Source organism: Schistocerca nitens, chromosome 4 (assembly GCF_023898315.1).
Source record: "Schistocerca nitens isolate TAMUIC-IGC-003100 chromosome 4, iqSchNite1.1, whole genome shotgun sequence".
NCBI lineage: Eukaryota > Metazoa > Arthropoda > Insecta > Orthoptera > Acrididae > Schistocerca > Schistocerca nitens.
Genome location: NC_064617.1, coordinates 793045425 through 793072399, shown reverse-complemented (window position 1 = coordinate 793072399; position 26975 = coordinate 793045425). Strand labels below are relative to the sequence as shown.

The 26975-nt window shown below is 34.0% G+C and overlaps 1 protein-coding gene across 1 annotated transcript in view; it reads right to left on the bottom strand.

The window, feature by feature from the left end:
• Positions 1 to 2364: 2364 nt before the first annotated feature.
• Positions 2365 to 26975, bottom strand: part of LOC126251773 (zinc carboxypeptidase-like) — a 173587-nt gene continuing 148976 nt past the window's right edge. The window contains exon 10 of the mRNA XM_049952396.1: positions 2365 to 3425. Coding sequence (XP_049808353.1) covers positions 3223 to 3425 — 203 coding nt within the window. The 3' untranslated portion in view covers positions 2365 to 3222. The remainder of the gene's footprint in view (positions 3426 to 26975) is intronic.

The window sequence follows — 26975 nt, the reverse complement described above, 5'->3', positions numbered from 1 at the left end:
GTAGTTCTAAGTTCTAGGGGACTGATGACCTTAGAAGTTTAAGTCCCATAGTGCTCAGAGGCATTTGAACCATTTTATTGTTTAATTCCTGTGGTGGTCACTGTGGCTCATTCCGAATTTCGAGTAATTCAGATCCGTAAGAATCAGTTTCAGCTTTTCTTTTCTTTTAACGTGTGACAACCTCCAGTTAGAAGACAATGGCCGGCAGCGTCAGTGGCGGCTACGGGAGCGGAGCGAGCAGCAACAGCGAGTCCTCTGCAGGACGGCGGGTATCGTATGGCTTCCCATCGCTGTTGGTCAAGTCTCTTTTAGGTCAGCAGAATGATGGCGGTTACCGCATCCAGTCAGTGGAGACTCAGAAGTTGGTGCCACAGCTTACAGTGGCAGAGTCTGTCAGTGGAACTTGCGACTCCATAGGTCATCGTAGATGATTAGGCACTCATAGGTCCGACTGACACAGCCTCCCCTGTGACACAAGACTGCTGCAACTCAGAGTGATTAAGAAAGGCGGAGTCCTTACGCGGCACTCTGTTGCGATGTACCAGTTTTCTCGTGCTGTCGGCTCTCCTAGTGGCTTCAGACTTTCGTAACTTCGTCTTTCAGCTGAATAGTTACTGTTGCGTTACAACTGGGCTTTGTGGCACATTGCTCTGTCAATAGTCTGACGATATTTGTCTGTTGCTATGATGGCACTGTGTTTCGATTGCGGACTGGGGTCCTCCGTCGGTTCCATTTGTCGCAATCGCTTCCAGGTTCACCTCGGCCTGCTCAGCATTTCCTCCTGGCTGGCAGTTTGCCTGTCAGACTCAAACGGCTTGACTCGTGGCGTCGCTAGAAAAGAACTTCAACAAATTTTTAGTGTTAACCTGCGATAGTATTCTGCGGAGAAGTTTCTTTCGATTCCTTTTCCTTCCATTTTAGTCACTTTTATGCGACCATTTGTCTCTGGTCCCACACGTTTAATTGTCCTCTCTGTTTGTGCTGTAAATGTCCTGATGGGAGAAGATCTTGGGAGTAGAAGTTAGCTGATTCTCTGTCGAAGCGTTCTTGTGGATAAAATGAGTCTTGCTCCATCCTTCGTGTTGCTTCATTGTTTCGAACATGAGGCTGGTCACACTTAACAACAGAATCAATATTTCCCCTGCATCCATTCTGTAATGCATTACGGAAACGAAACCGAATGTTAAATCATGTGTTTCTGTTTTTACTGTAAGTGCTCTCTATTGTAAACATGTTTCGAAGCCGCATGTCAGAGGCAGTTCCAAGCCTCATTAGAGTAAAATGTCATTTGAGTCCTAAGAGACTTAGTTTTCCTAGTATGTTTTTTTTATACCACTCCAATCTCCATCTGCTGCCGGTGTATTCATCAGAATATCTGTATAAACGGAATATGTGTGTGTGTCTAAAAGAGAATAGGACCCAAACTGAGTAGTTTTCCATGAAGTAGACGACAATGCAACCACCAACGCGCAACTTTCTACTACAGGCTTCCATAAAGGCATCCAAGTTATCCCTTGTGCAAAACATTACTAATCTCATTGATTGGCCTTATTTGATAATCCAAATTCGTTTGGTGGAACGAGAATGAAGTTGACGAAAATGAGGTAGGTGGAAATAAAGTATTATCAGTCGAATTCATGAACAGAGGCCTTATATGAATACTATTTTCAAAATTAACGATATATTCCTTTTAGCAGACGTCTTAGTACAGCGTTGTAACCAGAACGAACCAGTCACCTTTTATCTGGCGTCCCTATTCAACGTGCTTTTTCTTTTGTTCGTCAACAATATATAAGTTTCACTCGATCCTTTTTAAATGAACAGCAACCATCCAGCTTTATTCAATACAAGCTTCTATTGTCGTAGACAAATAGAAATTTTATATAATTGATGCTATAGTCAACCAACGGATAATGTCATATTTAACCAAAAGTCTGCTGAAAGTTTTACTTAGTAATTCAACAGATATAGTCTGAGGACGTAATTCAGACTGGAGAGAAATAATATATGGCGTTCCCGAAGGTTCAATCTTAGACCCACTATTGTTCCTCATATATGTAAACGATCCTCTGTCTATTATACAAGAAATTGAGTTAGTTCTTATTGCTGATGACACTAGTATTGTAATCAGTCCATACAGAAGCTGAAGAAATTGTAAACAATGTTCCTAAAAGTATCACTGACTGATTTTGTGCGAGGGTCTTAGCCTCAATTCTAAAAAGACACAGCCTATACAGTTCTGCAAATATAGGGGTACTACACCACTGGTATGCATAACACATGGTAATGAAATAATGCATAGGTCGTAAATGTAAAAATTCTTAGGTATCTGTATTGATGTGAATTTAAACTGGGAAAAGCACGTTTTGGAACACATAAAACAATTTAATTCAGCCACATTAGCATCACTGCAAATCTTGGGGAGAGACAAATTATTGATTTGACATATTTTGCATATTTTCATTTAGTAATGTTATATGAAATAATGTTCTGGGGTAACTCATCTTTATGAATGAAAGCCATCATTGCTAAAAAATATGCTGCAAGAATGATATGTGCTGCTCACTGACGATCATCTTGTTGACCTATGTTTAAGCATTTGGATATTCTGAGTATTGCTTCACTGTACATTTGTTCCCTCGTCAAGTTTGTTGCAAATAGTCCACTACAGTTCAAAAGGAACAATGATGTACATAATTACAATATGAGAAGAAGAAAGACATTCATTACTGAACATTGAGGTTTCCTTTAGAACAAAAATGTGTGCACAATACTGAAACTAGCAGTTTTGGTCGCCTACCCAGTTATATAAATTGTGTAACAGACAGAAATTTTAAAAAGTCAAAACAAACTGAAAAATTTTCTCCTTGTTAACTCCTAATCTGTAGAATAATCTGTATTATTGTAATGTATAAAAGGTGACAGTTAGGAATTACTGACTCATATCTGCACATTAAAAAAATTCTAAATGTTAAGCATGTAGCCATATTTATAAATCAATCTGCAATGTGAATGTAAAATGACTCATTCCACATCGTTACAATTTACATGCAAAATGGTACATGAAACTAACTTACATTTAAGTTACCTTCAATTTCAGCTTTTTGGTTTTCTGACATCGGACCATGTCTTGTAAGAATAAGGTTATCAGAAATGTTTATAACTGACTGTCTATTAAATGTAATTTACTGTGCAATAATTATGATAAAATTCCCAGTTATTTTATGAACGGCTGCTCTCGATCCGGGCGAGCACATCACGTAGGATGGACAAGATGCTGTCGAAGGTCTCTTCGCTGTTGGGGATGATCTGCTCAGCTGGCAGCAGCCCGCCATACTGCCCCTTGTCGCGCAGTTCCCAAACGAAGACGAAACGCTTGCCCAGCACGCCCATCACCCAATCGAGGCTGGAGCCCGCCGCCGCATCTATAATAGGAACAGGAGATATTTAACTCAACTCTTAAAGTAACACATTCACTGGGTAATTGGGGACAGCGTTCTACCAGGAGGATACTGTACCTAGGAACACATCATGTTTCCTGATCGTGTTTAATCTAGTGACTGCTTTAAGAACCACATGAGAGGAATATGTGCTAGGGACCGCCATAAGCAGTTTCTTGTATTTTCTACTGTTGTTGCTGTTGTGAGAAATGTAGGTGTGCTTTGTGCTGCACTTGTAAATATTACGAGTTCTGCATATATAAGTGCTGTATAACATGTTAAATTTATCTGGAGGACGTTGCTAATTCTTCAGTTACAGAACTGTATTCTGCATATTTTTAGAACAAGTTACATAACATGTGGACGGTTAAGCCATACTTCATCAGTCTTGCATCGTCTTGTACCTTGAAAAGGAAGGTTTTCCACGTGGAGCGCTTGATGTTTGGAAACGAATTTAGTTTCTTCAATGTCTTAACCATTATTCCTGTCACGAAAATGAAAGTTTGAGATAGTTGCCAACAGTTTATATTTCAAAATGTTTTTAACACTTAGCAGCTTTTTGATGATAATTCTTGTTAATATGATTTCACTTACTGATTACTGGTGTGTAGTAGAGTAATAAGGTAACACACAGACCGTTAAATCCAGTAATGACATGATTTCCTCGTTTAAAACACTTTTAAATTTGAATAGAATATTTGTTGCTATGTACAAGAAAATGTTTTACCTTGGAATAAATTTTCACATTTGGAAAACCCTTACTTTCTCAGAGTAACTTTTGTAATATCGGAAAAAGATTGCAGCACATATGAAGTGAATGCTGTCATTTACGAGGGTTGAATGAAAAGTAATGTCTCCACCATCGTTAATTGTGTTTGAATGTAAATATATTTAATAAATCAAACACGGAAACAAGCCTTAGAATGTGATCTTTAATTACCAATATTCAATTTTCCACATAATCACCAGCCAATTGGATACATAAGGGACTATTTTACCTCCGGAATATTTTACCCAAGAGGACGCCATCATCATTTAACCATACAGTAAAACTGCATGCCCTCAGGAAAAATTATGACTGTAGTTTCTCCTTGCTTTCAGCCATTTGCAGTAGCAGCACAGCAAGGCCGTTTTGGTCGATGTTACAAGGCCAGATCACATAATCATCCAGACTGTTGCCTCTGTAAGTACTGAAAAGGCTGCTGCACGTCTTCAGTAACAACATGATTGTCTGGCCTCTCAACAGATGCCCCTCCATTGTGGTCAGACCTACAGTATGGCTCTCTGTTTCGTGGAGGCACACGAGCCTTCTCACCAATGGCAAAGTCCATATATACATATACATGGCTCACCAGCTTTCTGGGTTGATGCGCCGCCACAAACACGGATTTGTCTCATGTGCCAAACTGTACATCTCAATGAGCACTTGCACCTGAAGTCCTCAATTATTTGTTGAATCTGTTCCAGTCTCAGTCTTCTCAGCAGTTTTTACCATCTACAGCGTCCGCTAGTACCACTGAGGTTATTTCCTGATGCCTTAACAAATGTCCTATCATCATGTCCCCTCTTTTTGTCAATGTTTCTCATACATTCTTATACGAGGGTCAGTCAAAAAGTAATGCCTCCTATTTTTTTTCCTACGTTTAATTGTCAGGAAATTTAAATGCAATTACATAGGTGGAAAACCACAACATTGAGGATCATTTTGTCATTTTTCAATGTAATCTCCGCCCATCTCTACAGTTTTGGTCCATCTTTGAACAAGGGCATGTATCCCAGCACGGTAAAAATCACAGCTCTGCTTCCTAAGCCATTGACGCACGGATGTTTTGACGGCCTCCTCATCTTCAAAATGAATCCCACGATGAGCTTCTTTTAGTGGCCCGAACAGATGGAAGTCTGATGGTGCCAGGTCAGGGCTGTATGGGGGATGAGGCAAAACTTCCCATCCAATTTTGACAATCTCGTCAGAGGTGTGACGACTGGTGTGTGGTCTTGCATTGTCATGCAAAAGAAGAACATCTGCCATTGATTTTGTTGGGCGAACTCGCTGAAGACGTGCTTTAAGTTTTTTGAGGGTTGTGACGTATTGAACAGAATTTATTGTGCATCCCTGCTCCAAAAAATCAACCAGAATCACACCCTCTGTATCCCAGAAAACTGTTGCCATAACTTTCCCTGCCGATCGCACAGTTTTGAATTTTTTCTTCCTCGGCGAGCTTGTGTGACGCCACTCCATTGACTGCCTCTTTGATTCGGGTTCAAAAAAATGCACCCATGTTTCGTCCCCGGTCACAATTTTTTTCAGAAACTCATCTCCCTCCAAACGGAAGCGCTGCAAGTGTTGGGAGGCTATTGTTTTCCTTGCCTCTTTATTCTGATCGGTTAACATTCTTGGAACCCACTGTGCACAAACTTTTGAGTACCCCAATTGTTTAATAATCGTGATCACACTGCCTTTACTAAGAGAAATAATGCGACACACTTCATCTGCAGTCACCCGACGGTCACCACGAATGATGTCATCAACTTGCTGAATGTTGTGTGGAGTCACTGCACTCACCGGCCTGCCGCTCCGCTTTTCGTCAGTCAACGGTGTTTGCCCTTCAGCTTCCTTACAACGACGAACCCATCGTCTAACAGTGCTGACATCCACTGTCACAACACCATACACCTTCTTCAGTCTTTCATGAATGCGTATGGGCGTTTCACCTTCTGCATTCAAGAATTCAATCACACAACACTGTCTCAAACGAACATCGATGTCGGCCATCTTACAAACTTCTGCTGTGCTGCCACCTGTTGACACAGAAAGTTACTACTGCAGTGGATTGCAGAAGAAGGTTTGAGGAATGGCGCCAAATTCAAATTTTTCACTTAACTTAATTTCTTTAAGTAGAAAAAAATGGGAGGCATTACTTTTTGACCGACCCTCGTATCAGGGATTCTGAGGAGAACCTCCTCATTCTGTACCTTATTGGTATATACACATTTTAACATTCTTCTGTAGCACCACAGAGTCTGACCGCTTCGATTCTCTTCTGTTGTGGTATTCCCGCTACCCAAGATTCACTACCATACAACACTGTGCTTCAAACGCACAATCCCTCAAAATTCGTCACCAAATTAAAGCTCATGTTTGATTCTAATAGACTTCCTTTGTCTGGGAATGCCTGCTTGACAGTTATAGTCTACTTTTTATGCCCTCCTTGCTTCATTCGTCATTTTGGTCTAAAGTAGCAGAGTTTCTTAACGTTGTCTACTTCGTGATCAACAATTCCAATGTTAAGCTTTTCCTATACTCCTTTCTGATACCTCTCATTACTTTTGTCTTTCTTCACTGTACTGTCAATTCGTATTCTACAGTCATTAGGCTATTCATTCAGCTCTACAGGATCTGTCATTCTTCTTCGCTTTCGTTGACGACAGCAATGCAGTCTCATCATTGATATCACTTTTGTATTTCCGTGAGACTTCCCTTTATTTCCGTCATTGATTCCCAAACAGCAGGAGGCGAAAGACTGTATCCCTGTCTTTTATATTAACCGTGTTTCCCTGTAGCTTACTTATAATTTTCTCAGAACATCTTGTACTGTTATACACTGTTGAATGCTTTGTCCAGGTCGACAAATACTATGGATGTGTTGAACTTACTTCAGTCTTGCTTCCATTAACAAGCGCAACGCCAGAATTACTTTTCGGTTCTCTTTACCTTACTGAAACCACACTGATCGTCATCCAATGGATCCTTAATTCTCTTTTCCATTCTCCTGTATTTTATTCTTGGTAGCATATTAGATGCATGAGCTGTTAGGCTTTTTGTGCGATAGTTCTTGCTGTCATCTGCCATTGCTAACTTAGGAATTGTGTGGATGATTTTTTCCGAAAATCTGGTGATTCGTCGTCAGTCTCATGCATTCTGCATAAAAACTGGAATAAACGTTTGGTTGCCACTTCACAGAATGATTTCAAAAATTCCTATGTTATCTACCCTTTCTGCCTTATTTGATCACAAGTCTTCCAGAGCTGTTTAAAATTATGCTGAATCCACTATGTCATCCCTATCGGCTCCAATTTATTTTCTAACACGTCATCAGACAAGTGCTCACACTGCCTTTCTGTGTATTATTTCTACCTTTCCTCTTCTGCATTTACTAGTGGAATTACCATTGCGCTCTCTACATTTCACCCTCACTTTTTATTTCAACGAAAGATCTTTTGGCCTTTTTAAATGTCCACTAGTCTTTCTGACAGTCATTTCTTATTCGATATCTTTGTCCATTACCTGCATCTGTTTCTCTTTGGCTTCCCTGAATTTATGGTTCATTTTATTCCTAAGTGATTTATATTACCATATTTCTGTATTTCCCTGAATAATTGTTTATTTTCTTCTTTTGTCGATGAGTGCAAGTATATCTCCTGTTACACAAGGTTACTTCCCAGTTACCTTAGTTGTACATGCGTTTGTCTGTCCAAACTCCTTGGTCTCCCTTTTTAGAGATGTCTACTCCTCTTCAACTGAACTGACCCTTACGGTATTTCTCATTGTTAATTCCACATCCTTAGTGAACTTCAATTGGATCACATCACTGCTCACTTCTTTTGTATCTCACTTCCTTCTACTCTGGTATTTCCCGTCGGTTCTCACAAACTTCAGCTTTGCTGATCATAATTACAAATTTGTGAGCTGTGTCTACAGCTGCACCTTGGTAGGCCTTATAATCCAGTACCGGTATCTGATTTCTGAATCACTGTGTGATCATGATGATTCCCACTGAGTAGTATTTATGTATGGGGTTTCTGGACCAAAGAGAACACTTTTAGATATTTGTTGATGTGAAACCAAGATTTCATTTTTGATGTTTCCCCGATTTAAAAATTTATCTATATCTGTGGACCAAAATTTTCATTTATTTAAAAAATTAAAAAATAGAAGTATAAAAATCTAAAATTCATTCAGATTCAATAAAATCAACTGATTTATCTTTATTTTGATTTTTATCTCGATAAATAAAATGTAATCCAATAATTTTATCTAATTTATCATCATCTTCTGAAAATGTTTTAGTACAACGATCTTGAAGAGTAATTTTTATTTATCATCTAAAATTAATAAAACATTTTCATCATATTTAGTTATTAAAATTTAAGCTTTTGAAATACTGTACGATTTATTCATTGTAAGTTCTGATAATTTAATGAACACTTCTGCACAACCATTATGATAACTTTTGCAGCATCTAGAAGCATGTGCAACAGAAGTAACAGATCCTATATAATAATAACTATTTACCGAGCACCTGCAGGAATTTATAATCTATTCTTAGATCATCTAGAAGCTCTTTTGGGTTATTTAACAAGAAGAAACAAAGAAATTTTGATTGCTGGTGACTTTAATACAGATTTTCTAATGCAATCTTCCAGTAAACATTCACTGAAGTTAGTAATGTTGTCTTTCAATTTAACTCACACTGTAAACTTTCCAACTAGGATCACTAAATCCTCAAGGACAGCCATTGATAACATTTTTATAGACAAATCAAAGGAACAGAATCATATCATAAAACATGTAATAAATGGACTATCAGATCATGACATGCAGCTCCTGGTTTTATATGTAAATTCTAAGCAGATTATCAAGACTGCTAAATCTGAGTACAGGAGAGTAGTCAGTCAACCAAAAATTGAGTGTTTTAGAAAACTGCTGAAAGATATGAACTGGAAAGATGTTTATAGTGCTCATGACATGAATGAAAAATATAACACATTCATGAACAATGTCAGTACCATGTTTGAAAACTGTTTTCCTCTAAAAGTTACTCAAATTAAACAGAAGTCTGTAATAAAACCATTGATTAACAAGGAATAAAGATTTCCTGTAAGACAAAAAGGAAAATGTATCTGTCGACCAAGAATAGCTCCAATGCTGATGATTTAGCTAAATACAAGGAATACTGTAAAACATTAAAAAAAGTAATTCAGACGTCTAAACAAATGCACTACGAGAAGAAGATAGCAATGTCAGGGAACAAAATAAAAACAATATGGGATATAGTGAAAGAGCAGACTGGTAGAACCAGAAAGGAAGAGGAGCAAATAGCACTAAGGGTACATGACACATTAGTAACTGATGGGCGTAGTGTGGCAAATCTATTTAACAAGTACTTTATATCCATTACTGATAGAATGGGACTTTCAGGATCAGTAAATAATGCCCTTGAATATCTGAAACTAGCCTTCACAAATAGCTTCAAGTACATGAATATATCACTCACTTCACCAAAAGAAATAACTTCCATAATAAAATCTCGAAAAACAAAGCATTCTAGTGGGTACGATGAAATATCAACAAAGTCAATTAAGGCATGTTCTTGTGAGTTTAGTACAATTCTAAGTTACTTGTGTAACCAGTCAATTGTAACTGGGACATTTCCTGACTGGCTAAAATATGCAGATGTTAAGCCTCCATTCAAGAAATGGGATAAAGAGATATCATCAAACTACAGACCGATTTCACTTTTGCCAGCATTCTCAAAAATTTTAGAAGAAGTAATGTACAGGCAGCTGCTCAACCATCTGACCACAAATAACATATTATCAAGAACACAGTTTGGATTTCTGAAGGGTTCTGATATCGAGAAGGCTATTTACACCTACGGTGAAAATGTACTTAATTCATTAAATAACAAATTACAAGCAGCAGGTATTTTCTGTGATTTGTCAAAGCCATTTGATTGTGTGAACCACAACATCCTTTTAAGTAAATTAGAATTCTATGGTGTCACGGGCAGTGCTGCAAAATGGTTCAAGTCATACCTCACTAACAGGAAACAAAGGGTGTCAGTGCAAGGGACTAGTGAATTAAGTCATCAGTCATCATCAGAATGGGAAGAAATTACATGTGGTGTCCCACAAGGATCCATCTTAGGGCCATTGCTTTTTCTTGTGTACATTAATGATCTCTCATCAGTTACACTGCCAGAAGCAGAGTTCGTTTTGTTTGCAGATGACACAAGTATTGCAATAAATAGTATGTCAAGTGTAGTTCTAGAAAGATCTGCTAATGATATTTTCATGGATATTAATAAATGGTTTAAAGCCAACTCACTGACATTAAACTTCGAAAAGACTCACTATATGCAATTCAGAACCTGTAAGAGGTTTCCACCCAGCATATGCATAAAATACGAAGAAGAGCAGATAGAAGAGGTTGACAGTCTTAAATTCCTGGGATTACAACTTGATAATAAATCCAGTTGGGAAGAGCACACCACAGAACTGCAGAAACGCCTTCACAAATCTGTATTTGCAATTCGAGTGTTAGCAGACATAGGCGACATAAAAATGAAAAAGCTTGCATACTTTGACTACTTTCATTCCATAATGTCATATGGTATAATATTTCTGGGTAACTCTTCAAGTCAAACAAAAGTTTTCAGTCCAAAAGCATGTAATACATATTATCTGTGGAGTAAATTCACGGACGTCCAGAAGAAACCTCTTCAAAGAACTGGGTATACTAACTACTGCCCCTCAGTATATTTACTTATTAATGATATTTGTCCTAAATAATATATCTCCTTTTCTAACAAACAGCTCAGTTCATACATACAATACCAGGAACAAAAATGATCTGCACAAGGACTTAAAAGCACTTGCTTTAGTTAAAAAAGGGGTCCACTACTCAGGAACACTCATCTTCAATAATTTGCCAGTAAACATAAAAAATTTAGTTGCAAATAAAGATCAGTTTAAAAGGAGCCAGAAAGACTTACTAGTGGCCAACTCGTTCTACTCCATTGACGAATTTTTTAATAGAAACAAATGATGTATTGTATATATTCATACTATTAGTATTGTTATTTCAGCTTAAAAAAATTGACATGTTACACATCCACGAGGATCTCCTCAGCACGGATCTATGGAACGAAAAACTAATCTAATCTAATCTAATCTAATCTTACAAGCATTCTCTCTTCAACCAAAACCACTCTGTACCCACGGAAGTGGCCAGAAGAGTCCCTATTGTGGTGTCAACCTATGTGAAAGGTTGATCCCAGGCATACAGAAACCTCTTTGCTACCTGGTATGTGTTTCCTACAGTGGCAGACTACTACACTCCCATGGATATACACACTGAAAGCCTTGCACACTCTCATTCTTACAGTCAACTGATCGGAAAAGAAGAAGAAAGGATAGATACATTGAAATTTGGCACTTAAATGTATCAGACATGAATGTGGGGCTCCTACAAATACGAATAACCTCATGAAAAAATAGAACGAAATACAGATAATACACTGTGGCCTTCACAAACACATTCAGCTGCTGAGTCTTTTCCCTTTTTGACCATTTGCACCAACAATTGGAGTGCCAGAGGGTAACAAATGAAGCTTTGTGGAAATGGAAAAAACATGAAGAGGCTCATGCAGACATCCTTCAAGTTTTTATCTATCTTCCTGAAAATATTTAAAAAAGAAATGTAAAAGTGAAGATGAAGATTTTATCACTTTTTTAAATTTTTTAATCATTTACATAATTAAAATTTTTTAGTCAAATCTGTGTTAATCATGAGTTAAATTATTTTTATAATATGAAATTATATATATAATAACATCATTAAGTATATTTTTGTTAAAAATGCACATAACTTATTGTTATATTTTCAGTAGTTAAAACATTCATTCTTCTATGAACATTTATGAGATATGTAGGATAATTTTGAATAACATTGAATGGATTTAGATCTACATCGTTATTTAATTGTGTTAATCTTTTAAAATCTCTACAAGAATCGTAAGCATTTAAAAAGTTATCCAGGGGATCAAGATTCCATAATTCTTTAGGAGAACTTAATTTCTTCTATTTTTTGCATTAATATTCTGTAATTTGACTTGATCAAATAAAGAATAGCATTCAACTAATTATTTTTTCGGATTCTTGGAAAAATAACGAAAATAAAGTAAGGCATATCATGTTCAAGAGTAGTATAATAATTAGTAATATCTAATACGAAATGTTTTTCTATTTAATGTATCAAATTCAATTGTTTGTAGATCAATGAGAGAAACTGGAATTCTTGGATCTTTCAGTCTTTCTTGTTTTAGTCCAAGGGAATATCCTGGTTAATATTTAAGGAAAAGATCAAGACTTGCCACACTCTTACAACAATTTGACCTTCTTATGGAAATGTACTATTATCATTATTAGTAGTCCAGCAAAGAATAGAGTCTTCTTGATACTTTCTTGAACTCCGAATCAAAATTACTATTAAATGTCATAAAGGAAAATATTTCTTTAAAATCCTTTAAAATTAACGAAATAATTCCAAGGGGTAATGTACTTTATTTTGTTGGTTTATAATTTTATCATTGTTTAGAATATGTCCTTTGATTGTTAATTCATTTGATATTGTTGAAGTTAATCAAATAATAGTTGATGAAGAAATAAGTAGATATTCTAAACTAGAAAAAAATTCTTTCTTTTTGTAATTGTAAAAACATCAAACAATTTTAACACATAATTACCAATTAGTTTAATATTCAATTTACCATTGTACACTGAAAAATCCATTCCATCTGTGTGAATACCATAATATGTTATATAAAGCTATGAACAACTAGGACGAATTCATCCATCACCTATATTAATATTACTTTCTGTTTCTTCATTAGTTAGATATAATTTAATGTTTTTTGTTTTCTCATTAAAAGGAAAGGAGTAATGTTGATAAGTAGCAATTCTGTTCATGATTTACTAAGGAAAAATTTATTACTTCCTTTTTAATATTTCTCCTACACAAACGCAGTTAAAGTCAATCAAATTATTATTTACCCCAATGACAGTACTTATTAAATTTTGAATAGTTAAAAAAATTGGAATATTTATAGGTTAATTTGATTCATAATTTATGGTCCTCCAAATTCAGCATTTGGTTTAAATGAAGAAATCATATTAATTTCACTATCAAAATGATCATTATGTTTAACACACATTCCATCAACTACATTACATTTTATACTTATTAATTAAAGTGGAATTGATTTAGAATTATTTTTAGAAATTGTATTTCACTAGCATCAATAATCTGATTATAAAACCCTAAAAATTAACTAATACAATATTCTTTATCTATAAATAATTTTATATCCCTTTCAGTAAAATCTCCATTTGAAATTTTTACTTCTTTAATGTGTGTGTGCTAGATTTTTTCGATTGAATATATATTTCTAAATTTTTCAGTTGTTTTGGCCAACAGGAATTTTTATCATTTCTGTGTAAGTACATAATTTATTATGTGTTGTAAAAATATTTGGAGGTCAAAACTTGAAAAAACCAACTAGTGAAACATTTTTATAAGTTTCTTTTATTGGAACTGTTAATCTTCTTTTCTGAACAAATGAATTATCGCTCAAGTTAAGTAATATTCCCACTTATATTATTAAAAATTATGTAAATAAATGACAGATTGTGAACCAAACATAACAATTCCTGAAAAAATATAAAAGTAAACACTCTAAACTGTTACCAAATTCTATTAGATGTTCAGTAGTAGGACCTCATGCTTGTGGAAAACAATATGAATGATTGGAAATTATATTGTAGCCCCAAGATGTGTAAACTGGAAAAATTAAATCATACATAAGTATAATCTATATGTTTAGATGAACCAAAATAGCTAGAATTTATTAAAAAAATGCTAAAATATTTGTATTAAAATGAATAAAAGAATTATTACTTTTATCGAAAATAATAATGGAATTATTCCATTAAATGAGTGTGAAAATAGTTCAGGTGCAGTTGTTGATGATTTTATTCTTGAAACCAAAATATAGTTACAGACTATTTTACTAGAGTTAGTCATAAATTAACACAATGTTTTTACTCCTATAAAACTTTTTAAAATATTCCAAAACAATTAATTAGAGATAATCTAAATTTTTGTAAATTTCCAGACAAGATGACATAGATTTAAATCATATTATCATGAATTTTAGGATGGTGCTTTAAAATTTGACGATTTTAAAAAAGTGTGTAGCAAATGTTGGAATAAAGATGAATTTGATATTATAACAAAAGATTTCATGAGAAAACTTGATGTTAGATACAGAGAAAAGATAAAGTAATTTGTAGACATTAATTGAAGAAAATAAAAACATTAAACAAAAAATGTTGAATTTAAAAACATTGAACCTAAACATGAAAATGATGAACATAAAATTAAGAAAAATGAATATTCTAATTATATCATTGGTAAATGATTTGAAAATACGTCCAGTAGTAGTTAAGAAAGCTTAACGATGCAAGAAAGTAAAAAGAAGCAATTTAAACAATAGTTTAAAAAAGGGAAAAACAACAACCAAGAACATATTATGAAAAATTTAAAATGGAATATCAACCAATTATTGAACGAACTGAACAAGCTAAACATTGAATCAATGGCTTAAGTGATAACACCTTGAAAGGTGTTGAAGGAAACAGAGCAGTTGAAAAACAAATGTTTCCCTATAACCCAATATTACTTAAAAGAATTTAACAATACCACAACAATTAAACAATATGGTAGAGATATAAGAGATTATATATTCAATGAATCAGAAATACATGATTTATTTAATAAAATGAAGAACAAGTTAAAGACAGAAAAATTCAAAAGACAAAGATGTTAAAAAATAAATATAATTGAAAGGAAAGTTAAAATTAATCAATCATAGTGAAGATTCTGTTAATGGATTAAGAGCTGTTGGTACTTTTAACTACACTGGTGAACATTCAGTTGAAATAAATCGTAATAAATTAAATATCGGTGAAAAAGAATACGAAGGTGCTGATCTTTCAACTACAATATACATTTCTTTCGTTGATTTGGGCAAAGAATTTGATTCTCTTGTTTTACAAAATTATGCTAGAATATTATTCGACTCATATTCTGTGTATTCTGATAATAATCCTTATAAAATGAAATCAATTATAATAAATAAAATCAATTATTTGATAAAAAGTGCTGAAGATTATTTCTCTAGGTTTTCATAATTAATGGAGGATTTAAAAATATTTTTAAGGTTCAATAAAAAATACTCAGAGAAACCAGTTGAAAATATTTGGATGAATGATGTTCATCAACTAATTGATAGATTAGCTATAACCCTTGCAGAAAGATTGGCTGGAAATAAAAATTATCATAAAGAAAAAGTTGGAGTAACAAAAATTTTTGCTAATAAATGTAATGATTTTATAATTAACAATCGAAAAGGGATTCTATATTTCATTAGAATTTTGAGTAATTTCTACATATATTTTGGGAGTGCAAATATGGAAAACGTTTAGTTAATAAAGCAATTAATAATTTTCTATGTTAAATGGGTTTACTAGTTAATAATTGGGGTAGTCCTGGGACAAATGTAAATGAGAGAGTAGCACATGGAGTAAAAGAAATAAACCCAACTGATGAGGCATCTAAAGAAAATGACATTTTGTATTCAGATAATAAAGAACTAGGAAATATGTGAATCTGATAAAAAAAACTCCAGTTAGCACTAAACAAAGAATGTATGATCCATATGCCATACTGGTAAAAAATTAGCTGCAACTTCAGTTAGAAGAATAATGTATGGAAAACTAGGATTAGGACTTGGATGAAATTCAGATAAAATTGGATGGGTATTATAAGAAAGCTTTATTAATGTTTGATATGTATAAATATATAACTTTAGTAGTGGAATAAACCAAAATCAATTAAAGTATAATTAACTAATGAATATCTTAATAGTACTGAACCATTTGTAACCGATGCACAAAAAAGAAAAGGAGAAAAAGCTTGTGAAATTTGCTTAATACTGCTGCTCTTCCTGTTCTGAAAAAAACTTTTATATTATTTAATGAACAAAAAAGAAACTAAACACAATGGTGGTTTTTTACTGCTACTAGTGCCTGGTTCATCCTTCCAACTTTTTGCATCTGCAGAAATTGTGAATGTGGTTATAAAAAAAGAAATAAAATTGAGTAAAATATTAGAAGAAAAAATACATAGTTCAGAAATAGCAAATAAAGGAAAAGGTTTGAAAAAATTAAAAATTTAAAGAAATAATTAAAAATTTTAATAACACTTTATCTAATTATGAGATGAAGTAATTAGTCAGATAATTAAAAATTAAATATTTTGATGGCGAGTTTATGATTGATGAATTATCTGATAAACCTAAAAATTCAGATGTGGAATCGCAAATTTATTTTGGTAATCATACCGTTTTTATCATAAGAATAAAAAAATAAAATTTGTTTTTGACTATTTGGTTGTAAAATATCAAAATTACTAGTACATTACTTAGGAAAAGGTGATTTTTATAACATCATAGAAAGGATACAAAAATTTAACGAATTTATTTGCAGTCTTTACGTTTGTTTTAAAACTTTTATAGATAATTGTGGTTTTAATTATATTTTAAATTTAATGTACATTAATTTTTGGAAATATGTTACATGTTTAACTTGGTAACGATTTAGAAAAAGTAAAAGATTTTCAATTGTTAGAATTATAATAAAACATAAATTAACTTCCAAAATTTGAAGATTTTCAATCAAAAACCGTAAATTTTAAACCAGAAAGTGAAAATATCGTTCAACAATAGATCCAAAAGCTCTGGAACAATTACCATCAGAATTAAAAAAATAAAACTATCATTACAGTTGTCAGTAGCAAAATATAAGGTAGTCAGTCATCAGTAGACTCAAAAATGAATAATGCAACTAAACAATTTCAGAAACAATTTATGCCATTTTTAAAGTACTAGAGATAAAATGATACAATTAATGTAAAAGGTCCAGTGAACGAACAACATTTACTTAATGGGTTAAAGAATATTGTTGCTAAAACTGAATATAGATGTATTTTAACATTATTGAATAATTATGTCAGTGAAATGGATTTTAAACTTTTTAATAGCAGTAAGTTTAGTTTACAGAAAAGGAAATTGAAAAACTTTTTCACATTACTTCTTAAAAACAAATGTAACCCAATATTAAATGGTTTCCTTAATCTTAGAAACAATGGATATGTAAAGAAATAATTGAATTTTCCATTATAATTGGAGGTGAACAAAATATGCACAGTTTGAATGATTTTATGCTTAAAAAGTTGTTTTTGGTAAAAAATATAAACAGGGATTTAACAATTAATGGTTTTGATCTGTTGATAAGTAATAATGATGAACATTGCAAAATATCTCCTGGCATCCAATTAATAAAAATAGCGGACAAATAAAATTTTTAAACTATAAGATTAATACAGGGTGTACATAAAGTTCTGGAACACTTTCAATTATTTATTGCACAACAACCAAACATTGTACAGATGCAGTACATATTGCATTTTGAAGAGAAACTCTGAAAGTATTTTTTTACAAATATTCGATATGTGAACCATAAGTCACCAGGGAGTGTCAATACAGAAATGAAATTCTTTCCATTCAGTCCATCGTGGACTGTGGCAGTCGCTTCCTGTATTCTCTCTGGGAGCTCTGCTACATCACATGGTAGAGGCTGTACATACACCAGATTTTTATGTGACCCAACAGAAAATAGTCACACGGATTGAGATCTGGTGATCGGGGTGCACATTTCATGAAACAGCTGTCCCCTTCTGTAGTGGAGCCAATCCATCGATGTGGCAGCTCCCACGAACTTCATGATGTAAATGGTGTGGAGCCCCATCTTGCTGAAAGACGAGTGGGAGTCCGATTGCATTTGAGGAGCCATTGCTTCAATATGTGCAAGTAGGAATATCCAGTAGGAGTGCACTTGGTGAAGATGATTGGTCCATAATGTGTTTAATGTCTGATTTTCTTTGCTGGGCACAAGCAACCCATCATAACGTACTTGTTGTGCCACTGGTAAAAGGCGTTCCTTGTTGATGGCTTCTCACTGTACTTGGTTATAACATTTGTTTAACAGCTGCAGCAGACTTGTTTTTGTCGAATTTCAACACACAGAATGCTTCCTCCACACCTGAACTCGCCATATTTGTGACTAGCACTGACTATCGGCAAATTACCAAACCATGCTGTGGTGGTATAAATGAAAAAAAAAACTTTTATTGTTTCTCTTCAAAATGGCATACATATGAAATCTGTACAACATTTGGCTCTTGTCAAATAAATAACTGAAAGTGTTCGTGGTCTTTATGTACACCCTGTAGATTCTGTAAAAATGTTGTAGTTGATGTAAAATTAATGATATTTGGTGAAATAATTTGATAATTTTTATACTATATGAATGGAGAAACATAATCACGTCTAATGTTCCAAATCTAAAAAGTTCCTAACACAGCTAAAAATGGAAAACAAAGAATTGAAGGTGTTTGTTCAGTAGATTTGTTTATAAATACATAAATCTTCCGCTACCAGTCACGATTTTTCTTTATTTTACATATCTTTTGATATGTTTCGAGGAATAATTCCCATTTTCAGGTGCGTTTTTTGTGTGTTTTAAGCCATTTCTTTTCATATTGTCAGTGTATGTGTGTCTGCTTCATTTAATTGTCTACTCTGTGGACTACCTGTAAGAAGATCCATGTAACTGTTTTATATAAGATATTTTCGATGTGTAAAGAGTACAATAAGTTGTGTGTGATGTTTAGTGTGTGTGAGACTCTGCACAAATGGACCATTAGAAAACGTAAAACTTAATGAAAAGAAACAGACACACACACTGACAATATCAAAAGATTGTATATATGGTTCTCGGGCGAGACGTCGGATGTCATAGTGAAAACTCCACAATATTTCGTCAGCGCAACTGGCCGACATCTTCAGGTGCGACGAACACACTGCTAAGGCAGGACCAGGGCTCCCCATTTATGCCAGTTTTACGCAGGAAGTGCGCATGTGTGGAGGCGCTAAATTCGATGGCCAATAGCGACGATATCATCTGATAGCTGGAAGGACAGTAACGCCACCTACAGGATGAAGAACCACATACTTCAGCGCTCTGAACAGAGCAGCGGCGGCAGCCTCCGCGCGTGCGCTGAAGTATTTGGTTCTTCATCCTGTAGGTGGCGTTACTGTCCTTCCAGCTATCAGGTGATATCGTCGCTATTGGCCAACGAATTTGGCGCCTCCACGCATGCGCACTTCTTGCCTAAAACTGGCATAAATGGGGAGCCCTGGTCCTACCTTAGCAGTGTGTTCGTCGCACCTGAAGATGTCGGCCAGTTGCGCTGACGAAATATTGTGGAGTTTTCACTATGACATCCGACGTCTCGCCCGAGAACCATATATACAACATGTCCGTCGGGAAAGCCTCAAGCAACACAATATCAAAAGAAATTGCTTAATACACACAAAAAACGCACCAGAAAATGGAGTTATTTCTCGAAACGCGTCGTGTGAAAAGTAAAATAACGAAAATTCATGACTGGTTGCAGAAGATTTATATATTTATACACAAACCTATTGTTTCTACAGTCGCAGGCTTTCAGAAACCATTTATGATGCATCATATCAGAGTGTTTCTTCAATTTGTATAAATGGAAAAAGGAAATAAGTTAAAAAGCTTGTGGGTGATTGATTAAATATTTTGAAGAAATTTTTAATGAATTACATAAAATAACAAGAAATATTTTAAAGGAAGAAAATGTAATTTCTTTTGGAATAGATGATTTATTGCAAGCTGAATTCCAGAAAATGAAAAGCAATTTAAAAAATAAAGAATGTAAATATTTACAAACTGTTGTATATGTTTCTTCATACCTGCTTGGATTCTTGTAGTTAAAGGTAAAAGAGGTAAAAATATAGTGAGAGTTTTCAAAAAATATTAAATTGAGGAAACAAAAAAATTTAGAAGCAGATAATGGTAAGTAGATATTAATGGAAATTAATTGTTGAAATATTTAAGCGACCTTTAAGAGAAAAATGTCGAAAAAGTTTGACTTACAAGGAAATTATAAATTTATGTACTTGTTTCGGAATTAGTTGATTAATATAATAACACAAAAATTCAAAAATAAAAATAAAACTGAAAGATGTAATCAAAGAAAATGAAGAAAGTTTACTGAAAAGTGTTTATGTAACAAATTTGTTAGGTACTATGCTAAATATAAAATTGGAGGTAAAGTAAGAAGAAATACATTAAGAAGAATTTTGGAAAAACGATATACAACAATTTCGTCAACAGAAATTTTTGAAATTACAGATGTTATTCGACATAAAAGTTTTCTGGCTTTGGTAACGCATCATTAGCCCCAGAAGAAGACCACTGCAATTGTGGCCGAAACGTTTGCATTTCTCAAGCACCAGTAGTTTTTATATTATGATGCGGTACCAAACCCAGAAAACTTTTATGTCGAATGACTCTGCCCACAGAAGCCTATGCAATTATACCAGATGTTATTCATTTAAATCCAACCACATAAACATTGAAAGATTTAAATGGTGAAGAAGTAAAATTAAATTTTAATGAATATGAACTATTGGAAAAGAACATCCAGATGTTTATCTTGTTGAAATATGTTAAATAAGAAAGGTAATTAAGTATATGTTAAATAGTTACATTTTGATAATTGAACAATAGTTGGATAAATAAAGGAAAGTAAGTTTTTAAAATGTAATTTAAAATTTATACATAAATAGAGTTTGTTATTGAAAATTAAAAATGTTTATTAATGAATACAATGTCAATTATGCTTACTGTTTCATTGAAGAAATATATTTAAGAAATATATTGAAGAGTATATTATGAAATTCAAATAAAGGGTAACAAACATAGTTTAATGTCGAAATCATTTGCAAATTTTAAACGTGAGTTAATGGAATCATCTAATTTAAATTAATTTTAATTATTAGATGAATATGAAAATCGTTATGAATGTTATTTAAAATTAAATTGTGAAAAAAGGGCTTGGAAATTTAGTTTTATATTCTAAGAATCGTTTGCTAGAAAGCTATATCATCATAGAGTACTTCTCGTGAATGGTTGTTCAAGCCTTTGAAATTATTTCGATAGCAAATTATTCTTAATGGTCCATTAATTTATTTAATAAATTTACTAAATTTGGTACATAATTAATTTTTAAAAGTTTTTCACGATTTGGTTATCTATTTTTGATATTTATTTATGACTGATCATTATTAAATTTTGTTCGAATAAAACATTTAAAATAATTATAATATGTAATCTAAAAAAGAAAATAAGGTCTTAAGTTTTCGTCAGTTAATTAAAGAATGACATTTGATAATAAACAATTATTTGTTAATTTATTTCATGTAAAATTTGAATATTCATCATGTATTTCGTTTCATTTTTTATATAACTATCCTCAATTTAAATTCCATCTTTTAAATTATTTATTTAGAGTTGCTTTACTATAATATTTATTTAATGTTTGGCAATGTTATGAACTGCTGGTAAGACTTCTTGATACACCCAACCTTGAAAAATTTCTGATATTGATACTTTTGATTTCTTAATTAAAGAACACATATTTGGTTCATTTATAAAGTTTGTACATGAATGTATGTGTACTTGCAAATTAGCCCAAAATTATTTATGTTTTTTATATATATATTTGCTTGTAACATGGTTTTTCACAGTATCTCTGGAATTAACAGTTCCAAAACATCACAAATATCTTGTGCTGTAACAATTGACTATTTCTTCTGCACTAATTATTAACAGTTATTTATTGTTGTTGTTGTTGGCGGATTTTCCCTAAAAGGAAATCGTTAAGCTTATGACTTTGAAGGCTTGTTCTTCTTGTCCTTCCAGTACTCCTTCATTCTCTTCGAGAGGGCCTCTTTTCTCTCCTCAGACCATTCTTGTTTGGTCCGCTGTTTTAGCGCTTCTGACTTTACTTCCCAATTGTCTATGTGTTTTCGGAAGGTGCTTCTGTCTGTGGTGTTTGTGGTGCCAATTGCTTGTAGGTCTTTTCGGACTCCTTCCATCCAGGGTGTCGAGACTTAAAGTGTCTTGATGTGTTCTAGAATTTTCTTGGTGAGTCTTGTTTCAGGGAGTCTATCTAAATGTCCGTAGAATTTAAAGCGCCTTTTTCTCATATCGTTCTCGATGTTCGAATATGCTTCTACTGTTGAGTTCTTCTGTAGTCTGTAGTTATTTATTGTTATATATAAGTTTGTTATTTTTAGATGTAAAACCAAATTCATTTATTAATAATATAATATAATACATGTAATATTATAGAACTGTTTTACTTCTTTAGTTGGATATTCATATTAAAGAATATAATAGACATTCATTAATAAATATTCAAAGGTGACTTTTTTCTCTAATTTTTTTCATATGGTATATCTGAAACAAGATAAAAAATTGTTGTGTTAGGAAAAACCATTAAAAGTGATTAATTCTTATTTCATTATTCGTTTTCTTAATCGTCTATACAACTTGTAAGTAGGCTATTTAGGTTTTTTATTGGTAACGCCACGTAGTGCTCTGTATGAAAATCACTGGCTGTGCTGTGAGCAGTCTGTGGCTAGTTTGCATTGTTGTCTGGCATTGTAGCGTTGGGCAGTTGGCTGTTAACAGCGTGTAGCGTTGCGTAGTTTTAGGTGAGCCGCCAGCAGTGGTGGATGTGGGGAGAGAAATGGCGGAGTTTGGAAATTTGTAAGACTGGATGTCATGAACTGCTATGTATATTATGATTTTTCAACACTATTAAGGTAAATACATTGTTTGTTCTCTATTAAAATCTTACATTTGCTAACTATGCCTATCAGTAGTTAGTGCCTTCCGTAGTTTGAATCTTTTATTTAGCTGGCAGTAGTGGCACTAGCTGTATTGCAGTAATTCGAGTAACCAAGATTTTTGTGAGGTATGTGATTTGTGAAACGTATAGGTTAATGTTAGTCAGGGCCATTCTTTTGCAGGGATTTTTGAAAGTCAGATTGCATTGCGCTAAAAAATATTGTGTGTCAGTTTAATCACAGTCATGTATAATTGTTGAACGGGGACGTTTCATACGTTGACCCTTAGCCGAGGATACCTCACTGGAATCATCTGATTTTTTCTTGTAGTTTGTGTAATTAGTGTAGCTTTTGTTTATTGCTAGCGCGTAATTATAGAGAGAATTTCCTTTGTAGTTGTAGTTTTTCATTGTTCTACTGTAAAACAGTTGTGGCATACATGTAAATTTGCACCAAGTATTTCGCAGCTGCACTTGCAATTAACTAGATATTATTTTCAATGCTATGTTAATGTGTTTGGTTATTTTGCTCTTCAAATTGTGCTTTTCTGTGTTGTCGTGTGAAATATTGTGACAATAATGGCGTGTGAAAAACGTAATACTAGGCTTCAAAGTAAACTGAGGAATGACAGTGAAGACGAAAGCAGTGTGTTAGCGCCGCAGAGTAATGAATTAACTAATGTTCAAAGTAGTAATTTGGTAATTGTGCATAGGGAATTGGAGCGGGCTGCAAATAATGTTGTAGGCAGTGAAACAATTAGTGAATAGGGAAGCATTATCGATCGATCGGTCGGCAACAGCTCGCCTCAGGAATCCGAAATGACAGAACACAATATTGCAAATAAGGTAGACTCAGGTTTTGGGTCCTCACCGTTTTCTCAAATGAGTCAAGACACATTTTCTGCTTGTCAAAACGTGAATGTTGCCGGTGAAAATGCACTGCCAAAAAGCATAGAGAAACACATTCCAGACACTAAGACATTATTATTGCATTTAATGCAACAAATTGAACAAAATCAGAGACAAACACATCAACAGTTAGACGAAATGCAACAAAATCTTCACACCACGCTAGAACAAACACGTGAAGATTTAACTACTGAGTTACATAACATTGAATCGAAATGTCAAAAAGCCTGTAATGACGTAAAAACACAAATTTGTGAACATTTTCAACCTATTTTTTCGCGGCATGAAAATGCATTACAGAATCACGAAGCAGCCATAAAAGAACTGCAAATTATTGTTCATGAAAATCATGAAACCTTGCAAGCTAAAATTGATTCACTTGCATCTACCGATTCGGTTACACAACTTGCAAAAACTCAGGAAAACTTAATGGACACAGTAGATACGATTTCAACACAAATGGACACTGAAAATTGGTTCAGAAAGACACATGGAGGAAATTAGTTCATTATCAGAGAAAGTAGTTGAACTTTTGGATCAGCTAATTAATTTATCTACGAAGGTAGATGCTAATCTGAATGACACAAAGCCGGTAGTATTTAATGTCACAGAAGAGTGCGAACAAATTAGGAAATTCAAATAAAATCAGAATCAAACTAATACGCAACACCAAAGAGAAATCCGGGAAGTACAAGATCAGCTGACACAGGTAATACAAGGATTACGTATTTCAGAGGACATAGAAATACGGAACAGCCACAAAATAATAACACAGCACATTTCGGAAATTATGAAAGAAATTGGCAAGGTGCACCGAATTTTGAAATGGAACCGCCGAAACGACGTAACAGTGACCGATATGCGACTCGCCGACAAGATGATTTTGACTATTAGCTGTTCATTACTACACGTAAATTTAAAACATTTAAGAATTCTGGCAACGACATTCATTCACAAGCGTGGCTCCATCAATTCTCTCATTGTTTTCCTCCCAACTGGTCATTAGAGCACAGATTAGAATTTATGTGTGACTACTTAGAGAATGAACCAGCTGAAAGAATGCGATCGGTCATTCACGATTGTCACAGTGAAGGAGAATTTTACCATGCCTTCCTCTCAGCATATTGGTCTCAAGCTACACAAGAACGAGTAACACATAGCATCATGATGATGAAAGACTTTGAACAATCTGATTTTTCCAGTCTTGTCAAATATTTTGAAGACATGTTGGATAAGAATCAATATCTTTCAAACCCATACAGCCCTTCAGAACTCATCCGCATTTGCTTAATGAAATTGCCTGAACATTTAAGAAAAATTATTTTGGCAGGACGTTGCAAAGACCACATTGAAGCTTTTCATGGACTCTTACAAGAATTAGAAATTGACGCAGACAGTCATGGGATGCGAAAACAGGAAACACTCACTACAGGTCACATCCGTCACAATTCCGTGATGACAGAAACAATAACTGGACACGACAAGTCTATTCTTACAATGCAAATCGTGACCAAAACAGACACCACCCATATGACAACCACTGGCAGAGTAATAATAGTTACAGAGAAAGATTGCATTTCCGTAGTAATGAATATGACAGAGATTACCATAGAAACAGACAATTTGGGAACAAAAACAATTATTATAAAGGGAGACAGAATAACTTCAGACGCAACAGTTCAGCGCGCAGTTACGATTAAAAGAGAAATTCTCCACCACATGACCAACAAACAAGAAACTATGTAAACTACCGACAAAACGACAGACCTGAATTCCATCAGAACTGGCGGGATTCAAACAGAGCAGGGCACTCTCGACAAGGTGTATTTGTAGAAGTTAGGTCTCCTAATCCCAATAACGACGCACGCCAGCAAAGAGACAGACAATGACTCGCACCGCAGGCAGCCATGTGCGCCAGCTGGCTCAGGGAAAAATTACATAGACGCTAACCTTGAGAAAAATTTTAGCATTCTTTACCGATGTACCAAATACCACATGATAATTCCACTGAAGCTGAAACTCTGCGTACTAGGAAGAGTAAAGGTTTACACCACATTTCACATGTAAAACCGTTTATTGAAAGATAATCTGCTTTTTAACTTTGTCTTTGCCATAAAACTTTTCACTTTCCATTACTAGTATGCTTTGTCAGACTTGGAATCTGTTAATATGCAACAACGTTTGAAGTTAAATATCCAGTCAAGAACCAAGAGAACTTATTTAAATAGAAATTACGAACGCATTGTTATTGTGAACAGACGACACAGTGTTATTGTGTGCGTACATTCTTGTTTGTTAGTTGCACGATTACGTAACGACTATAAGGCTCACATACTTAGAACATTTACCAGTACTGCTAATGAGATTTTAATGCAACATTTTGGTTTACTTGAAAATACATTCTGGATTTAAAGTACTTTCTGTGAGATACCAGATGACACAGTGGTTAGTTTATGTGACAGCTACACGATTTTATCACGATGCTACTAATGAGTGACAATTTACAATGTTGCTTTTGTGGTGTTTCTGTTTTATGTCTGCACAGTTTTATGTATTATTCTGGAAAGTAAAACATGTTTTAGTAGTAACTTTTGTGGTATAGCTACAATGAGACAGCCTTTTCCGTAGCACAACAATACGTTACATTATAGTACTTTCTTGATCACGGTAAGGTATGTAATAACTACGATATCTATACGCATAGCATTTCGCTTTTGTTTATTACCAGGTAAGTCCATTGACTTCCACAGAACTTTGCTTACGGACGACGATAATTACGACACTTGACACATTTTTTACCTTTAAGTAATGACAGAGATTATCTTACAGCAAGACGCACATTTAGCGCTACTGGACACGTATTTGAGTGATTAATTTTGTACTTAAATCATTTATTTTTAAAGATATTTGAAGTACAATGATACAAAGGTTTTCCG